The sequence below is a fragment of the Hippoglossus stenolepis genome, chromosome 20, assembly GCF_022539355.2.
Source record: "Hippoglossus stenolepis isolate QCI-W04-F060 chromosome 20, HSTE1.2, whole genome shotgun sequence".
Classification (NCBI taxonomy): domain Eukaryota; kingdom Metazoa; phylum Chordata; class Actinopteri; order Pleuronectiformes; family Pleuronectidae; genus Hippoglossus; species Hippoglossus stenolepis.
The window spans coordinates 17,437,249-17,455,929 of record NC_061502.1 but is presented as its reverse complement, the minus strand read 5'-3'; the positions used below and the strand labels follow the sequence as shown (position 1 = coordinate 17,455,929).

The 18,681-nt window shown below is 43.3% G+C and overlaps 3 protein-coding genes across 6 annotated transcripts; 1 reads left to right on the top strand and 2 right to left on the bottom strand.

Moving 5' to 3' along the window:
- The first annotated feature begins 752 nt into the window (after positions 1–752).
- Positions 753–4,408, top strand: mtif3 (mitochondrial translational initiation factor 3). Of its 3 annotated transcripts, XM_035144063.2 has the most exons (5): positions 792–832; positions 1,685–1,854; positions 2,063–2,516; positions 3,155–3,306; positions 4,001–4,408. In XM_035144063.2, exons 3-5 carry the CDS (start codon positions 2,066–2,068, stop codon positions 4,244–4,246), a joined length of 849 nt encoding a protein of 282 aa, XP_034999954.2. In that variant the 5' UTR covers positions 792–832; positions 1,685–1,854; positions 2,063–2,065; the 3' UTR covers positions 4,247–4,408. The 3 variants fall into 3 exon arrangements, with proteins under 3 accessions (XP_034999953.2, XP_034999955.2, XP_034999954.2); XM_035144062.2 differs by lacking the exon at positions 1,685–1,854 and having other exon boundaries at positions 753–832; XM_035144064.2 differs by lacking the exons at positions 1,685–1,854; positions 4,001–4,408 and adding an exon at positions 3,390–3,923 and having other exon boundaries at positions 753–832.
- heca (hdc homolog, cell cycle regulator) lies at positions 4,325–11,238 on the bottom strand. Its single transcript, XM_035144061.2, is given in 6 exon segments — positions 4,325–4,859; positions 5,058–5,212; positions 6,610–6,776; positions 7,268–8,297; positions 10,735–10,807; positions 10,810–11,238. Coding segments are annotated over 6 exon segments (1,743 nt in total). The 5' UTR covers positions 10,963–11,238; the 3' UTR covers positions 4,325–4,694.
- A 1,019-nt stretch (positions 11,239–12,257) lies between these two features.
- On the bottom strand, positions 12,258–16,286 carry abracl (ABRA C-terminal like). 2 transcript variants are annotated; one of them, XM_035143662.2, is made up of 4 exons: positions 16,131–16,286; positions 15,062–15,127; positions 14,530–14,751; positions 12,258–13,568 (listed from the first exon to the last, which is right to left on the bottom strand). In XM_035143662.2, exons 2-3 carry the CDS (start codon positions 15,120–15,122, stop codon positions 14,567–14,569), a joined length of 246 nt encoding a protein of 81 aa, XP_034999553.1. In that variant the 5' UTR covers positions 15,123–15,127; positions 16,131–16,286; the 3' UTR covers positions 12,258–13,568; positions 14,530–14,566. The 2 variants fall into 2 exon arrangements, with proteins under 2 accessions (XP_034999553.1, XP_034999552.1); XM_035143661.2 differs by having other exon boundaries at positions 12,258–14,751.
- Positions 16,287–18,681: the final 2,395 nt, after the last annotated feature.

Sequence of the window (18,681 nt, the reverse complement as noted above, 5' to 3'; positions counted from 1 at the left end):
TGTGTGTGTGTGTGTGTGTGTGTGTGTGTGTAGGATGCAGTCACGAATACATGTTAAGTGTATGTGCATGCATGTAAGTATAAGTATCATAGACTGTATATAAAGATGGACGACATGACAGCTCCCGAAAACAGCACAACTGCTAATAAACAGTAAGAACCACAGCTTCCACTACTGTTGATCTACAGAGGGGCCATTTTTTCCAGTTCCTCCGACCTTCCGAGTTGAAATTTCCGACTTTAGGCTGCGCTCCAGTTGCGACTTCAGACTCTGGGGTCGTAAAAATTCCCAACTGCGAGGTTCTATGAGATGGCATAACGGCAAACAAGGAACGACTTGCCTGTGTACTTCACTGAATCAGGAGTAGCGCACGGATGGTGAACATATACTTGTTCCCTCTGTGTAAACTGTGGCCCCTTTATGGCCCCTGACTTGGAGAAATCCTTGATATGCAAATCTGTTACATAATAAGTCAGCGGCACGACAATGGTACGGATTCATATTAAAACCATAATACTTGTACATCCCAGTAGAACCTGAAGAGATTCTGGTCTGATGATTTTGTGTTTTCCTTATTTAAAACGTTGTGTGAAACTTGTCCCTTTTTTTCTCCCCATGTGAACTGTCTCTGTTTTCCACCTCTCATAAATGAATAAACAAATAAACAAATAATAACTGTGAGCTGCAGCGTCAGAAAGCACCCGGTGAGCCTGCGTGTCCAGCTTTGACCACAGGGGGCGACCCTGTGGTTTTTCTTGCATAATGTGTTGGTTCTGATTCAGAGAAGAAGAACACAGCGGAAGTAGCCATGATTGAACGACATTGACGCGCAGTGAGTAAAAAACAACACAACTATTGAAAAACAAGCGTGCGTTTAATGACCCACGTGATTTGCGTTTATTTATATATATATATTGTATTATTTTGGGCCGTTTGCAGTAATATTCGTAACCCGAGGATGTGTTAAAGTACAATTACACGTCTGTACACACCTGTACACATCTGTACACACCTGTGCACACCTGCACACACCTGTACGTGTAGGACAACGTGTAGCGTGTCGATCACAGCGTCATTCATTCAGCCGAGTCCCTGGTCTAGATGATTGTAAACGGATCTTTCTGTCAAATCCAGACTCCGCTACAAAACCTCACAGCTAAGAGTTCACACATTTATTACACAACAACCGAGGCATGATTCATGTGCTGGAATACGTTTACTAAATCATCGAGGCTTCGTCATCAGTTCGGCATTAACTTTACCGACTTTACTACGCGTCTGGACTCATTGTTCAATGGTCACTACGGCATCTACTGTCTATCGTGCACGGTGTTTTGGCCACAGACGTGTGAACCAACGCGGTTAAAACCCGAATTAAAAAACGTGTGTAAAACTTCTACAAAAAGAATAAAGTGAGTGTGTTGTTAACCGAATGAAAGAGTTGAGCCAGAAGATGTGAAATAACAATGTCTTTAACATGTGTGTGTGTGGGTATTGACGGATAAGTTAAATGATCTTTTATTGGTTAATTTGTGAATGGAGGCTGGTGTGGTGGGGTGTGTGCAAACTGACAATCTGTCAAAACTAAACCTATTTTCTGGGATTAAAACCAGAGGCTTCTAACGATTTGCATCTTGATTTTTCATTCTCCTCCTGAAACCACATTTAAATTCACCACTTCCAGAAACATCAGTCCCCTGGACGTGCCTGATATTTCAAAATCAAGATCCAGTCATTATTCACTGAAGAAGGGGGGGGGGAACTATTCTTGAAACCACCCCCTGATCCGGAGCCGCACCAAAATGTAACGGGTTCTCTCCAAACCCAAACCGCATCCTTCCACCAAGTTTCGTGGTAAGCCGTTAAATAGTCTTTGTGTAATCGCGCTGAACAACAGACAATAACAAACAAAAACACCCAGACGATCTCCTTGGCAGATGTAATATCTGGTCTAACTCACCTGTGCTGTCCCGAAAGGAAACAAAGGATTAATTATTTAATTAATTATCACTTCATGTAATCACATCAGGCAGCTCAACTGACACCCTCTCCTTTTATCCAGGACATGTCTGCAGGTTGTATGCGGTGGGTGTTGAACCACGGCGTCAGAGCTGTGTGTGGCGTCCCTCCTGGCTCCCGGATCGCAGCATCGCGGTTTCTCAACTGCGGTGACAGATCAAACATCGTCTCCTGGAGCTGCTCGCCGTTCTCTACAGCGGCAGACGATGCAGATAAGACGCCTATACAGAAGAAGAAAAAGCAGGATCCCAGATCTCACACCACGATCAGCAGCATTGGCCGTAAGATCCCGCAGAAACAGATACAGGTGATAAGCGAGACGGGCGAGGACATGGGCCGAATGCACCGAGCAGATGCGATCAGGGTCATGGACGAGCAGGGTCTGAAACTGGTGCTGCTCAATGAACACAACGAGCCTCCCCTCTACCAGCTGATGAGCGGCAAACAAATCCACCAAGAGCAGCTGAAACTGAGGGAGAAACAGAAAGCGAAACCAGGTGTGTGGTCCCCTGAGAGAGAGAGGTTAATTCACATCTTAGTGCCTCCTCAGCCCGTGAAGACAGTTGTTCAGTGTCCTGTGTCGTTCTCGAGCAGCTTTGTCAACTCTTAAAAAGAATCTGTTGTCAGATTAGAGACAACAGAAAGACTTCGGTTCACATCTGGGATGTGGAGTTCCAAAGATGCAGGCGTCTAATTTAAGACACGTTTTTTATTCACCTCACAGGGTGAAGCACAAGTGAAGCATTATCATTTAAAAACCTGCAAGTAGAACTGGTGCTTTTGCAATGAACTAAGAGTTGCATGATGGGAAATGTCAGATCCAGTGTTTTTGGAGCTTCAACTATGACGAAGTCTAAAAGTCAGGATGTCTTAGCTTCGGCATTTTTGATAATAGATGTTATTTTCATTAACAATCCATCTATTATCATTCTCTCAAATTAATTGAGTAGTTATTTGGTAAGTTGACATCTTCCAATGTTTATAATGTCATTTTCCATTGTTTCAGCTCTGCTCACTCGTCCTTCGACTTAAAACGTAACAATAACTTACTGGACAGTCCCCTTTTCATTTGAATCTGTGAAACACGGTGTAACACGTCACGTGAAAGAGGCGACTGACTGTATTTCCTCCGCAGCGTCTGTGCAGGTGAAGGAGCTCAGCTTTTCATCTATCATCGCATCTCATGACCTCAGCACCAAGCTGAAGCAAGTGGACAGCTGGCTGGGGAAGAAGCACCACGTTAGGATTACTCTGCGTTCGGCACGCGGAGCCCCCCCAGGCAACCTGGTGAGGAAGAACACACTTTGTTCCAAACTTTTTCAAGTTCTGTCATTTTTTAAGGGCATATTTTGGCCTTTTTTTTATGACAGGAAGAGACGGCAGGATGTGAAAGGAGAAGACTGACGTACTGTTTAGTTTGTGGTCGGCCTTCAGGGTTTCCAAACACTCCAAATTACGTTGCATAAACAGCAAATAATGCTATTATCTCGTATGGATCAGGATACGTAACAAATCAGTTCCTGATCTTCATGAACGACGATGACAGAAAATCATCTTGAAAGAACCTTGAAGCAAAAACAGCTCAAACTACAGAGATTTTCATATGATTACACTCATTTCACCATATTAGAACTTTTTGATGAAACAGGTTATGTTTTCTAAGATATGTTTGAGGGTCATGCAGATTAGTTTTTCATCTGTCAAATCTAACCCTTTAAAATAAACAGCTCAAACTAAAGAAAAGTATTTTTAGACACTGTAAAGTAGATCATGGATTTTAAGATGCGTTCGAGGTAATTTAGAAATGTTGTCATGTTTATTAATCTGTCAAATCAAACCCTTTTAATCAAGGTTCCATATCTTGGTTGCAAATGAAAGATTTATCAATAAAGCTTTGAAGAAAAGACGGATTTCTTGCACGATCTTTTTTGTTATTTTTTCAAGTATCGGCATCTTACACGGGGACATCTTCTTTCCACAGGACACAACTTTGGAGCAGATGGTGGAACAGTTGGAGGTAATGGTGGGATTTGTTTCCAAGCCGACGGTCATACGCGAGGGTAGAGGAGCCACGTGCATCCTCCGCCCGGCTTCGGCGAAGGAGATCGCACAGAAAGTAAAGAAGTCTGCGGCGCCGCAGTCGGACAACTCCAGGCCCAAGGCCGCCCGGAGCCAAACGTCGTCCGTTAGCAGCGAGGACGCGACAGAAGGGTCAATACAGCCGTGATCTGATCAAACATTTGCCGCGTTTCATTGGAGGGAAAACGTGTCTCGATGTGAGGAACATTTCAAACCAACACTTGTGTTCATCTTTCTCTGCTTTATTCAAGATTCATCTTTATTTTTTTTTATTTGGTAAAAAATAAAAGTAAATTTTGGCGCACAGATACATTCACTTGTCACAGATAAATGTGTTCGCTTGACTTAAAAGTGTCAATTCCACATTTTTTGTCAACACCTTCCTCCAACAGCAGAGATCCTGTCCTGGGACTTTGATTTATTTATTTTTTAAAACTAGAATCATTCTCTTTTCTTATACATAAAAAATAAAAGCGTGAACTTAAAACACATAAAACCACCATGAGGCCCAAAAAAATAAAATCTTTCCTAGATTGTGTTAGAAAAAAACCAACGAGAACTTGAGCAGCCGTACGAGCATGCACACACAACATTTGTCAATAAGCCTCGAGAACTTTGTAGGAGGAGAAGGGTTTAACAAAGTGATAGTCCAGGTTGCCGCAGTGAGGGCACTGCTGGACGTTACTGTACTCGGAGAAATACTGCATCCCGACTCGAACGTCCACCACCGGCTTCCCGCAGTGCTTGCAGTTCAGTCGAGCCTGAGGATGCACAGGGAGGAGAGGGGACGCTGGTTGGTTAAACTGCATGTGTGATAAAGCAATAACACCTATAGCTTTCCAAGATTAGGAGGAAATAGGCCTTGGGTTCTAGATTTTAGTCTGAAAAAATCTCATACTATACATGTTTCTGTCAGTACTGCTGCCGATACATCAGCTCGCAGAGACGAGAGTTTCTACCTGGCAGCACGGGGAAGCAGCCAGGATGTCGTAGGTGTACATGGTGCCCAGTTGATGCCAGCTCCCGTCCCAGCGTGACTTGCATTTGATGCAGACGATCTTGTGGACGCCCTCTAGACAGTCCACGCAGATGGCGTACAGGTGCATTAACCTGCCTGTGAGAAATACAAGAAAATGCAACTAGTAATGCAACGGTGTGTGAAAGAAACAAAACTGCATAAAGAGGAACATAGTTTTTTAGATTAGCATGATGCCACAATTCTCCGCTGATGTGATTTCATTTCCTAAACTACAATGCCACTCAGTGGTCGCTTAGAGCCAACCAGGCTGCACCGAGTTACACACACTCACAAATAATCAGCTTCTTTACAACGAGATAAATAATTTGTTCCCTGGAAAATGTGTGAAAATGTTGAAAAACGCCCAACAACAAGAAAGTGATAAATAATTCATGGACCTGTCCCCAGATCTGGATTTACTCCCTGACCCATATTGCATCCTGCCACTCAGTTTTGTGTTAATCCATCCTGTTATTTTTGTTTAATCTTCACAATATAGGAACAATACAAAACATGTAAATCATAAAAATATTAGTTCAGATATTAGTTAAGTTCTCGTTAAATTCCGGCTGGGGCCTGTTCTACTGAAAACTGTGTAAATGTAAAATTGTGTGAACCCAATAAAAAAAACTGAACACATTGTTGAGAGAAAGATTCTGCTGTGATGAAGATGATGATGAAGATCAAGTGGATCCAGTTTCATCAATTGTGATTTAGCGATTTAGAGAAACTGAGAAGTTTTCATACTGATCACTTTACAGAATGTTTTTATATTTCGTCCTGATTTGCTGCAGGTGAATTTTCCATCGTTGTTGCAGCTCAAAGTTGAGATAGAATCAAGTAAGTACTTTGTACACAGAGAAAATCTGAATTCAGCATCAGTGAGGAATGAGTCAGTTTCAGTAACTGGGTCCATGTGTTGACTATAACTCAAGTTTCCTCAGTCTTTTCACATAATTAACGTTCAGTTACATGTCAATCATGTTACAAATAAAGTCGAGACAACACGTGCCGGCAAAAATCACGTCTCCTATGAAGGTACTCGGTCAGTAATGTGTTTTAATAAAACTCTAACGTTGCTCGCTGTAACAGTTTCTTATCTGATTGTGTTTAATCTCCTCGTATCCGCTCAGAATTAACGTGCAGCCTTCCTCTGTGAAACACTGCTATTTGCTGGGTTGTTATGGAAACGGACTTAACAGACCAACTTCTTAACCAGCTTTGTAGAACTGTTTAACACTGAGTCACTGAACCAGGGTTCGTCAACCCTGACTCTCTTTTCAAACCTAGAGTTAAATCAAGAGGAAGTTGAACCAGCTTCGTAGAACAGGACCCAGGTCAAGGACGAACATTTTGAAAATATTACACATAAACACCTATTCTATTGTCTTCTAACTATACTGAGAGTGTGAGTGCAGACCCCTGGGTACATGTTTACGTGTTTTCCTATATATTCATCTTTAAGATCTGTTCAACATAATGTCAGCTCTGACCTTGGAGGTGACAGGGGACGTCGTACTCGATCTCGTCGTGGCGCGAGGGGCTGAGGAACAGGGTCCCGTCCACCAGGGGGAACTGCTCGAACACAGGCAGCGCCCGGTGGCACAGCGCACAGTTGACCACGTTCCTCTGGCTCGCACTGAGGGCGGAGAGGATGAACCTACAGGACAGACGACGGGGACAAACTTAGAAATAATGAAAAACACCATCATCACGTCTCCTACACTAGAATCGTCCTTTTTTCACTGGTCTGGTTTTAGCTCATCTTTAAATCTGAGGAGTCAGTTACAAAATGTTCCTTCTAATCTCTTCCACCTGTGACACAGACGATTATCAGATGTCGATATTAGTCAAAGATTAAACCTCTCACCTCAGACATGAATGTTGAATTTTGCTTTGTTTGCTTAAAGCTTCAATAATATGCTGAACCTTGTCTTTTGAATAAAACCGTTCAGCCGATGAACAAAGACGGAAATTCATAAAAACTTTCATTTGGCTTTTTCCTACGATCTGAAACTTGAATATATCAAATCACTGATCACACATGAACCGCAATCTAGATTTAAACTTTAAAAAACTGTAACAATCAAGTTCATATTAGATTTAATTTGTGAATCAGTCATTAGAAAACCAATGTCCCTGGAGCTCTACCTGCGCAGCTCCTCCCCCTGTCCTGCCTGGGCGTCGTCCTCCATGCGGACGTGGTAGGTGTTGAGTTTATGTCGGGGGACGTGGGTCAGGAGCTCCGAGAGGTCCAGCCTCCTCAGGAACTGAACTGGATGAGAGTGGGTGCCGTCGCCCACACTGCCCGAGGTGAGGCGGTGGTGGAGCGGCAGGGCGAAGGACAGCGGCAGGGGAAGAACAGAGCCGGGGTCCAGGTGAGGGCCCCCGCCCCCGGAGGCTCCCACAGAGCAGCCGCCGGCCCTGCTGAGGGCTCCCCCGACCAGGAGGTGTTTCCTCTGCGGGTCCATGTGGACGGCTGATTTGAGAAACTCTCCCAGCTGACGGGAACCCCTCAGGCCGGCTCCCCCTGATCCGGGAGCAGCAGTGGGGGAGAGGGAGAAGCCGGTAGGAGGAGATTGTCCCGGAGAGTCACATGGAGATTTCTGAGGAAGGCCCAGAGGAAAGGGTCCTCCCAATGCTGCTCCTCTCTCGGAAGAGTTCTGTCGGTCCACTGATTGTCTGCGAGGTAAATCCTGACTCGAGGCTCGGTGGCACTGTTTACCTCCTCCTGCTCCTGCTCCAGGTGTCTTACTTTTCTTAGGCTCCTCAAAAAGCCCGTCCCCGGACCCCACAGACCCGCCACTGGCCCCAGTCCTGCCCGCGCTCCTCTCAGACGGCTTCTTTTTGCGCTCGTCCTGCATGCGTTTCACCTGGTACCAGTCGGTGTCTTTCTTCAGGTGACCCTGGCCGCAGCGGCAGGAGCAGAACCTGAAGGCCAGGTCATAGCCCTTCTTGGTCCACATGTTCTGCCGGCACTGCTTCTCGTTCCAGGAGCGCGCGCGGCCGATGCAGTTGAACTGGACGAGGATGGAGCTCTCCCACTCGTAGAAGCACTGCAGATGCATCCAGTTGCCGTAAGGGCAGAGCTCGTTGTTGCAGAGCACGCGCTGGTAGTCGTCCTTCTCCAGGTCGATGGGGCGGCCGAGGCTGCAGCCGAGAGGCGTCGCACACTGGCACTCTGAGAGAACAAGAGGAGGGAGGAGAGAGGAGGATTTTAATGTGTTTCTCATGAAAGTTTCCCTAAAAAGAGCCTTAGGTCTGCAAATAATGATTCTGTTTCTGGACAATCGGTTCATCAAAAATGTGTAAAAGCTACGTTTTGAAGTGAATCCAGCAAATGTGTATGCAGAATCATAATTTTGGTGATGAATCATGTCATTGCAATTCATTTAATAAAGGCAAATATGTCATTTGCTGCTTTTCTTTGTCCTGCATGATTGTAAAGTGAATTTTGGGTGAAGTTTAGAAACAGGTATTTTGAATATTTGACTTTGGAATCAAGGGAGTTGTGTGAGTGTGATTCCTTTTTCACTTTTTACATGCTATTGACATTTTATGACCCCAGAAAATGAACCCGTTGACTGTGAAAATAACGCACAGACTAATCCGTAATCAACATTTTCTGTAAACTGACAAATCAAATAATGGATTATTGTCGTAGAGCAGCTTTAAAGCCAAAATGTGTCTCCATCAGCAGTTACATCATCAACGTCATTGTCATCATGAACCCACCAGATGAGATTATTAGTCAAAGCGAGTGACTCCGGTGTCTTTTCTGCCTCGCCGCCATCGATTTATGGAATTCAACTAGGCCATCGGAGCCTGTGAGCGGCTCTATTCAAGCCTCGCCAACTCTCAAGTCTGGATGTGAATCAAGCAAATGTGGGCACACAGTCGACACAAGCAGCAGCTGATGATAATACTCTGTGGGGGTAGTTTCCTTCTTCCTTTCCTGTGCACTCTCTGTGCTTTCATACAATGGAGGGCGGGGGCGGGGGTGGGGGAGAAACTTGAGAAAGTGCTGCACTGGATTCACACTTCAGCATGAATGAAAGTTGGAGAAATTCTCTGACGGTTTTAAATTCACTTTTACACAATTTACACTCCTGAAAAGTCGATTTATTTCCATTTCACTCAAGGCTGCAACTGCTCTTATCATCTGCTTATTGATTATCTTTATCAGATGCTCGTCACAACTTCCCAGAGCCGGAGATGTCGTAATAAAAGTGCTTGTTTTGACAGAATGAAATGAAAATTTGAGGAACATTCTTTTTAACATAATGTGAGACATTAAAAGAAGCAGGAAATAGTCAAATATTCAAGACAATTAATAGAAAATGAACGACAAGTAGTTTCCGCTTCGTCAATTACCAGTGAAGTGACTTGTTTCAGCACTGCTTCATAGTCTAACATCTAATTATTATTATTATTATTATTATAACTGCTAGTTAGCTTACCTACATTATGATGATTATCTCTATGATTTCAACATTCAAATAAGAGAAATGCACTGATTTGTGTTTACTTTGCTTTGGCCTAGTTGTAGAAGTCGTATTATATTAATATGTAATAACTAGACACGGCCTGTAATACTGCACTACATCCATAGATTACATCATAAACTGTCTGTATTTATATTTGCTTTACATAGAGTCTATGATATAAGAAGAGAGGTGGGTTTTTCAAAGTAAAGGTCTGTTTAAAACCATATTCTTAATAACGATCAGAGGGTGAGGAGGCAAACAGGGAGACTTTCTCTCTGCATTTCAAGTCTGTTCGGGATGAAGTTGAACTTGAGTGCGCAGACAAGCGGTGAGGTGTCAGTATTACCCTTGAGGAAGAGGAGGAGGAGGAGGAGGAGGAGGAAGGCCACAAGCAAAAACTGAGAGGATAAGGAAACAGTCAAAGCTGAGGCCTGCACACTACACGTTCCAGCCATCGAGCAGCAGCGTGGATGTAAACACGGATGCTGCACGTTTGACAACAAGGGTTATTATTTACAAATGGGAATAATCCTTGTGATTCAAGAACTAAACTCTATCAACAGTTTCCACAATTTAAGGATTTCCTGCTCATCGGGAAGTATCAGCTCATATCCAGACGCGATTTCACGTGTTAACCCGAAGGAACACAAGTCGCTGTTTAACTCGGCTTCCTTGAAATGCACCAAACACCCCCCGCTTCAAAGCCATTTTAACTTCTTCACCTGCTGCTGCCTGTGATCTCCTCGGGCCACAACACAACAACCCTGCGCGTCCAAAATCCGCGCAAATCAATCGCATTAACGGGGGATTTCGGGTGCAGGTGGGTACCGGCTACTTGCTGGTTCACGGAAACACCAGCGACACGCACAAATAACCACGAACCCGTGCAGGGCCTTCGGTCGTGATGGAGCCGTGCAGCCTGCAGGTGGAGATAATGGAGGCAGCGGTAATAAACAGCGACATTTCTCATTGAGGTCCGGTGCGGTCGTGTCTCCGGCAGCTGCGTCGCAGTGCACGGATGCCACGGACCAGCACCGGGGCTTCCCTCCGGTCGGGAAGCAAAGGTGGGCACCGTCGCCCCCCCCAAAAAAACTTCCCCCGCATCCCCGGAGCCTCTCCTCCGCGTCTTACCGCTCGAGCGCTCGCTCCGGGGCGCAGCAGCAGCCGCCGCGGCCGCCGCTCCTCCGGCTCCCGCTGCAGCTCCCCGCCGCCACGGCCCCCGCCCGCTCCCGCTCCCGCTCCTGCCACCGCAGCCCCTGCCGCCGCCGCCGCCGCCGCACAGGCTCCGTTCTCCTGCTCGTCCCCGCTGCTGTTGGTGCGTCGGCTCCGCTTCCCCTTGCTGCTCTTCTGGTTCGGCATCGTGCGGGACTCCGGGCGCTTCTCGACCTCTACGAGCGGCCGCGGCGGGACGTGTCCGCGGACTCCATTAGCGCGGCGGCTCCGGCGGCTCTCCGTGCGGCTGTGGCGGCAGAATGAGACGCAATGAGCGGCTGTAACCTCAGCGTCCGTGTCCCTGTCAGTGTCCCCGTCTGTGCCCGCGTCCCTGTCTCTGTGTCTGTCTCCCTGTCTCTGTGTCTGTGTCTCGATGAGGGCGTGTCCGTCTCTTGTTTTGATTCCTGCTCTGCTGTTTTCTTCCACCCCCCTGACGTCACGCGGAAACGCCCCCCCGCCATTGGCTGTCAAAAGATTCACGCTGCGTTCACGCACCCGAGAGAAAGCTCAGATTTTAGCACTTCGAATACCGGCAGAAGTTTTAATTTTTCAATTTTCAAGTTTTATATACAATGAAAGGTGTTGGACAAACCGCTCAGCAGTGCAATAGTTCAATTAAAAGCAAGGTAAAAAGAGCTTACTATAAAGAGTCAAGTGCAATACAATACAAAACTAAGACTATATACATTCAAAGGTGGTTGGACTTTAACTGGATGGAGTGTGTATGTACAGTTTATTGCACCGTGTGTGTACAAGTTCACATTTCCAAATAAAGTACAAGGCAGTTGTATATATTTAATATATCTTTCTTCTAATCAATGTTGTAAATACTGTTATTTTTCTGATGTACTCTGTTACAGCTACTTCTGTCCGTCCTGGGAGAGGGATCTCTCACGTCTCTCTCTGAAGTTTCTACGATGTCTTATTTTACAAGAAAGAAGTTTTTACAAGCATTAAGTCCTAATATCATGAGAAACAAAGTTGTATCTTAAGAGAATAAAGTTGGTATGTTATGATAGGAGTCGTATTTTAGGTTACATGTCATTTTATGTAGGAAATATTACAAGATCAACCTGTGTTAAAATATGAAATGAGGCACATCATCTGAAGACATACTTTACTGCAGGTTTCACAAAATACAAAATACTCCATTGGCACATCTGGTTCTCTTTGCTGCTTATTTCCAAAACAGAAAAAAAAAATCATTATTCACTTAATACTGTGATTTTTTTTTCTTGTTAATTTATGACTTTGCTCTCGGTGGCATCTTGAGAGTTTTCAACAATTCCGGGATGCTCAGATATTCCCACAGCACATGAAGGCAGCAGCAGAGTTTGAGCTGCAGTCAGAAGATGAGAAGAAGTCATGAGTGTCAAAAATGTGATTCCCAGGTCGTTTTGAGATCAGGGAACATTAGAAAGAAACAGAAAGCAGACTGAAGGTTTCAAGTGTAAAGATTTTATTCTTTTGTTCTGTATTCCACAGTAACAGACACCTCTGTTCTTTCAGGAATATGTTATTGCCGATACAAAAGACAGTAATGACGCACTTGAACACGTTGTGCAGGCATCCCGACCCATGAGTTTACAGAAATGGCTTGAGTTATTGGCACAGCTCAGATCATAACTTTCTCCTCCGACCAAATACCGTCACACAGCGAGTGCAGCAACAGCAGGTTGATCTTGAAATCCAAAATGACAGTGATACAAGCAGCAGGTTTCTTCCTCTCTTGCGTTTCTCCAATGTCCCCACAACTTTTACCGAACCCATGATTATATTACACACGACTGATCTTTTCTTCTATATTCATTGTCATTCCTAATCAGAATATAATCAAGCTCCTTCTCTTGATTTCACCAGATTTTTTTTTGGTCCATCTATGCAACAAAAACAAAGTTAAGAGAACCGTCATGAAGCAGGTGAATGACCTCTTATACCGATCAGAAAAATAGATCAAGTCAAACTCAATCAACAAACCAACACCTGAAACACAAAGAGTTTGGCTAATACAACAGCAGTGAACATTAAACGAGCCTCAGGAAACCTGCAGACCAGGCGTTGATCGAGTCACATCAGAAAATAATGATCTGATGTGTGAACATGAAGGAAAATGTTTGATATTATTCATGTGGGAACAACAGCTGCCAAGTAGAGGTTACATTCATTAAGCAAAAATCTGTTCGATTGCTGGTCTTTCATGTGCATGCAAATAATTACCACTCTATGGAAGCCCAAATGGTCCAAATTAGATAGATATTAGATAAATGACAAGTAAATACAGATTATATATAAATTTACCTGTAAAATAATTAAACATTTTTAAACTCACCTAATGAATATGAAATCTGTTGCATTCTAAAAATGATATTTCTCCATTTTATTTCAGCAGGTTATTTGTGTCATTTATTCTCTTGAGTGATATGAGGCAAATAATGCACAATCAGTATTAATTAGTATGCTTATTTCATAATATATTAATTTAATCTGGACTACTTTGGGCATCCATACTAAGCAATGACAATTTATTTATTGATGGTGATTTAAGCTGGTGGGAAATGGAGCAAACTGGTCACGTCTGATCTGCAAGTTTCATCGGACCTACAGTACTGAATAAAAACTATAAATCTACATAATGTGTTACAAGTATGGAACCTAATTTAAGCCATAGCAAGTGTTACTTAACATATTTTGGTTATGTTGATTTGGTCCTGAGAATCAATACAAATCATCTTTTGCATTTGGCACCAATCACCCTGTAATGAAACAGCAACACAAAAAAAAGGCACATAAAGAAAAGGTTTCTCCATTTGTTAATCAACTATTTCTTATGAAAGGCAAGCTCAGGAGTTTGTTGAGCAGAGAAAGTTCATTCGAGACCACATATAAAAAAGATGGAATAAAAACGACTCTTGGAGGCTGCAGCTGATACAAATAGGTGCCACATTCTTAAAATGCAATTGCCTTTGTAGTTCCGTGAAGGAATTGTTGAATTTCCAACAGCACTGGTCCTTTCAAGTCTTTTTAAAAAAGTCCACAAGAGGTAGTATTAATGACTCGTGTAAACAATAAATGGAGCGGCCATTAGGTGACACTGTTGGTGGACTCACACTCGCGCTGTTCTAAAGCTGCACTAGATTAATATGTGAAAACAATCATTACAATACATGATTTTTGAGCATTTAGGTCTTGGTTAAACTCCCACTGCCACTTGGGGCTGATGAAAGGGAGAATTTGCTAGTGCAGTGCTAAAACTAAACCAGTATCTTGCCATTTTCATGATACTGGTAACATCAAAAGAGGCATTTCGTTGTGACAATTACCATATACTGTAATTTACCCAAAAATTAACAAGAAAACCCTGAATTAATGTGTTACAAAAACTATAACGTTCCCAATTTGTGCGTTTGTGACATCACAGACCCGTGGTTGATAGCAAGGCCGCGCCTGAGAAAGAGAGAAACTCTACTTTGTCATTTTTAACTTTGAATGTGGCTGTTTTGCCAGCCCATGAAAACCCTAAAATATTCTCTAAATTGGCACAATTCAATCTTTAATGCCGACCTGGCAGCTGGGTCTGTTCAACATGGCAAACTGTGAGGAGCAATCTGTGCGTTTTGAGTTCAAATATTGAGCCATATACATGAAGGAGGATGACTGGAAACAGAAGCTCAGGGACAAGAAGCTCAGAATTTGGAAGGATTCAGTGAGACCCACAGTTACTGTAGAAAAGCGCCTGGTCCAGATTTCCGTCTCATTCTTGCAGCAGGATGATGTCGACTTGGTCATGGACGCCCTGCAGGAGCAACTCGCCCTCGAAGCTGATAATCTTCTTCCTCTTGGCAGCTCTCAAGGTGCCCACCAACGCCTCGAAGATATTGGCACAGCGGTCGTCGTTAAACAGCACGCCGAACTTCACCGTACTTTGACCGAGATCATCTGAAATAAAAAAGTAAGTAACAATGCTGGTAAATAAAGTAATTTTCCTTTTTAAAATAAAAATACTTGCAAAAACATGCAAATGATCATGATAAAATTTTATATTTGCACATTTCAATTAGAAAAAATTAAACAATCAAGTTTCAAAATTGTTGATTATTTTGCTGTCAATCAACTAATTATTTAATTGACTAAATGTTTTTGGTGCCAAGAGGCTTTGCAGCATTCTTCTTCTAAGTGTGAGTGACACATGTGTGGATATTCCTACAGATAGTTACAGAATGTTCCATGATTCTGACACCGGACTCACTTTTACTGCCGAGTCGCTGAATCTCCCCCACCAGCAATTCTACTTCATGGGCCACATTCATTGTCGCTATAAGGGGGGAAAACAAAATAAAGCGAGATTAGACAACACATTTGAACTTTACTACATTTAGCTTTAAAAAGGGTCAATTCGACTCATGAGATGGGAGCAGCTGTCTCTGGTTCACGCCACTGAGGAGCAGGGAGAGTCCACCGAGACAAACTCTACTCAAGAGTGAGACGCTTTAATTGTCAACGAACGCCTTCTTACAAGTAGAAACTCATCCAGTCTTCAAACCGGCAGGAACGTGACCCAACAAGGAGAATTGGTTTCAATTAAATGTTCAACTTCCTTATTGGACATCATGTGCACATTGGGCAAAGCAGGGGGGATTTGGAGACTATTGATATAAATCTAATTATTCCCTGCTGGGTGATCTAATGAAAGCCGAATGCTCCAGAGGGGGGAAGTGGTTCAGATTAAGTCATAACCTTAATTCATCCCATTGTTAAATTGGATTAAAAGCAAGGTAATGTGAATTATGACAGTTTTCTCAAGGGAGTCTGGGGCTGAGATTTTTTTCTTCCTGATAATAAAATAAAGATTTAAGACCAGACAAACAACGCACATGCTAATTTCAATCCTCTTCAACCAAATTTATACAAGAACAACCAGCAAACCCGCCACACGTGATCCCTGCACAGTTCACTCGAAGGTAACACGCTCCAACATGAACAGGGCGGACTGTCAATGCGGAAGTGGAGGGTTAGCACCGGTTAGCAGCGGCTAGCATCCACACTGACGCTCTTCGTGACTCGGCCGTCGAACAGACCGAGGATTTGTCCACGTGTTCGTGTTCGTCTTCGTGTGTCTGTGAAGTTTCTCCCGAGGAGGAAGGTTTTTCTCCCCCCCCTCGGGAGCCGGAGACGCTAGCTCGCCGGTTAGCCACCGGCTAGTGGAGCTGCAGGGAGACCGGAGTTTACCGATAAACGGATTAAATACGTGGTCGGTAAACACAATAATCCAACTGGACCCCGCGCAGGATTAGAAACTTTTCTATGAACGTGTTTACCTGGTTTCTCTGATTGTTTCCTGGGTTGTGAACTGAGGAGTTTTTTTAAAGAATCGTCCTCATCCACCGGCTGGATAGTGCTGCTGCAGCTGCTGCGTTCAGGGTCCGCTCGGAGGGGTTTTAAGCACTTCTAGGCAGGGGCGGATTTCCCAGAGGTGGGGTGGGGTGGGGGGGTTCGGGACAACCCCCCCCCCCAAAAAAAGAAAATGCAAAGAAGTGAACTATGTAGTCGGACAGGCCAAACTGTCCATTTAAAAAAAGCAGGAAAAACCAGATAGAAAATGTTGCAGGTGAGGAGCTGCTAGTGGAAGCCAGAGTCAGAGCAGAGGACTTTACTCTCTGATGGAAAAATGAAGAAATTAAGTTTCTGTGTCAGTGGTGTTTGACCAAAGATTTTGGTTCTGTTGTGGGGGGGCAGCTGCTTATTTATTTAAATTATAAATGTGGTTTGAAAAGAAAATCTCTCTCTCTCTCTGTCTGTCTGTCTGTCTCTATTACCTTCTTGGTGATCTAATATAAGCCGAATATTTCCAATTAGGGCATTGGTTCAGATTAGGTCTTAACTTTAATTCGACCCATTGTTACGTTGGATTATGAACAAGGTAATGTGTTGTATTTCCTGTGTGGCCAAATTTCCCATAACACGCGAAGGCACCGTAAAAGGCTCATCTGACTTCATTGTGACAGATGTGTGATTCTTGCAGGCTGCTGCCCCATATATGGCAAAGAAGAAGTACAGGAGCTCTTGTGCTTGTTTTCTGCTTTTAAATAAAGTTTTACCTTTTGAACTCATGTCAGAATGACGCATGTAACCGGTTACACCGATGTTCAATGAGCAAATATGCAAAATTAAAGAAAAAAGCTCTTGATATCAGGCCCCAGAAAACTCACAAGAAGTTTGCAACTGATTGTATTTGTGTTACATTCTAAGCAAAATAAAACTACAAGTTACTTTTTTGTGCTGAAAGCTTCGATCCCCTTTCCTCCCACTGTTAACTGCATCTATTGGTTTCTGTTTCTTCATTTCATCATTTCATCATTTCTTCATCATTTCCTCAACATCCTGTTCATTTCTGTTCTCGTGCCACAGCAGCCCCCAGCAACAGGCCTGTGTCATAGCAGGCATGTTGACTTGTCATAGTAGGAAAAGCACAGGTGTACATGGTCCACAGTGCATCATTCAATGTATTAATCACACCGGAGTGCCAACTTCTTCAGGTACAGTGGAGGATTTGTCTTTGTTTGCACCATTCATCTCTTTTCATTTATATGAGACACATTTTGGTGCATAAAAAAGTTATTTCATGGTTGTATCCAATGGTTTTGTACTATTTACCACCCGCAATCAAGGGCTGTTAGAGTTACAGCAATGTATGTTGTTCTTTATTTGGCCAATAATGTTCATTTGCAGATTTAACATGGCAAGTACCATAGTGTATGTCAAGGTTTCAGTGAATTCTTGAGGAGCGAACTATGCTTGAAAACTCATGAAACTTGGTAAACTCACATTCAGGGACTCAGCGCAGCTTTTATTTTGAAATCACTCATCCGGGTCCCTGCAGGCTGAGCGAGCTCGCGCTGACGTCAAGTTAGCCACAGGTCACACGAGACTGTACCGGAAGTTTAGAGAGTTCCACTTCAGAATAAAAGCGAACCTTTGTGTTTCAGGGGGACTTGCAATGCTTGAAGAAACTTTTATTAGACAAGTGTTAGGAGCTAAGGGGCTCAGCTTGAGGTTACTTGGTTTAACACAAACTTTATTTAGGAATATGCTCCATACAGTTCTTCCTCTCTGACAGACCAAAGGTACCACCCACTGGAAGGTTCTCATCATATCAGTTTCTATTGTGATTATACACATGTCCAATTAATCAAATTACCACAAACTACACAATATATAAACATAGAGAGAGATTTTAAATGACACTGTGTTGCATTTTATTTTTGACAGGTGCTATATAAATAAAGTGATTATTATATATGGTGCATGTGGGGCCCTACAGGAACTACAGTATTCACCCTTGGCTGCAATACAATCACACTTAAGATGTAAAGTGAAAGTGATATTGACAGCGTATCTAATTATTTTATTAATAATAATGTAATTGACACACTGAAAATACTGAAGGCATTTGACACGAATACTAACTTAAATTAAAATACACAAATATGAACGTTAATTTTAGTTCAAGCAAATATGAGGGGGTCTCTTAAAGGTACAGTGTGTAGAATTTAGTGACCTCTAGTGGTGAAGTTGCATGTTGCAGCTGAAAACCCCTCAGCTCACCCTCCTCCTCCAAACATGAAAGAGAACCTGTGACAGCTTCAGTTGACATAAAAACTCAAAAGATGTTTAGTTTGTCCAGCCTGGGCTACTGTAAACAAACAAAACATGTCTGCCTCCGTAGAGAGGACCCGCTTCCTGATGTAAATATAAAGTATTTAAATTTAAAGGGATCATTCTAGGGTAAAGAAAACAACAATTCGTACAATTTAGATGAAACACACTAGTGAAAACATCACTGGGATCATTTTATATTAAATTCCTGCC

Coding starts and splice junctions, on each gene's coding strand:
- mtif3 (XM_035144062.2), top strand. CDS start 2,066: ATGTCTGCAGGTTGTATGCGGTGGGTGTTGAACCACGGCGTCAGAGCT. Junction 2,517..3,154: donor GAAACAGAAAGCGAAACCAG/GTGTGTGGTCCC, acceptor TTTCCTCCGCAG/CGTCTGTGCAGGTGAAGGAG. Junction 3,307..4,000: donor GAGCCCCCCCAGGCAACCTG/GTGAGGAAGAAC, acceptor TTCTTTCCACAG/GACACAACTTTGGAGCAGAT.
- abracl (XM_035143661.2), bottom strand. CDS start 15,122: ATGAATGTGGCCCATGAAGTAGAATTGCTGGTGGGGGAGATTCAGCGA. Junction 14,752..15,061: donor TCAGCGACTCGGCAGTAAAA/GTGAGTCCGGTG, acceptor TTTTTATTTCAG/ATGATCTCGGTCAAAGTACG.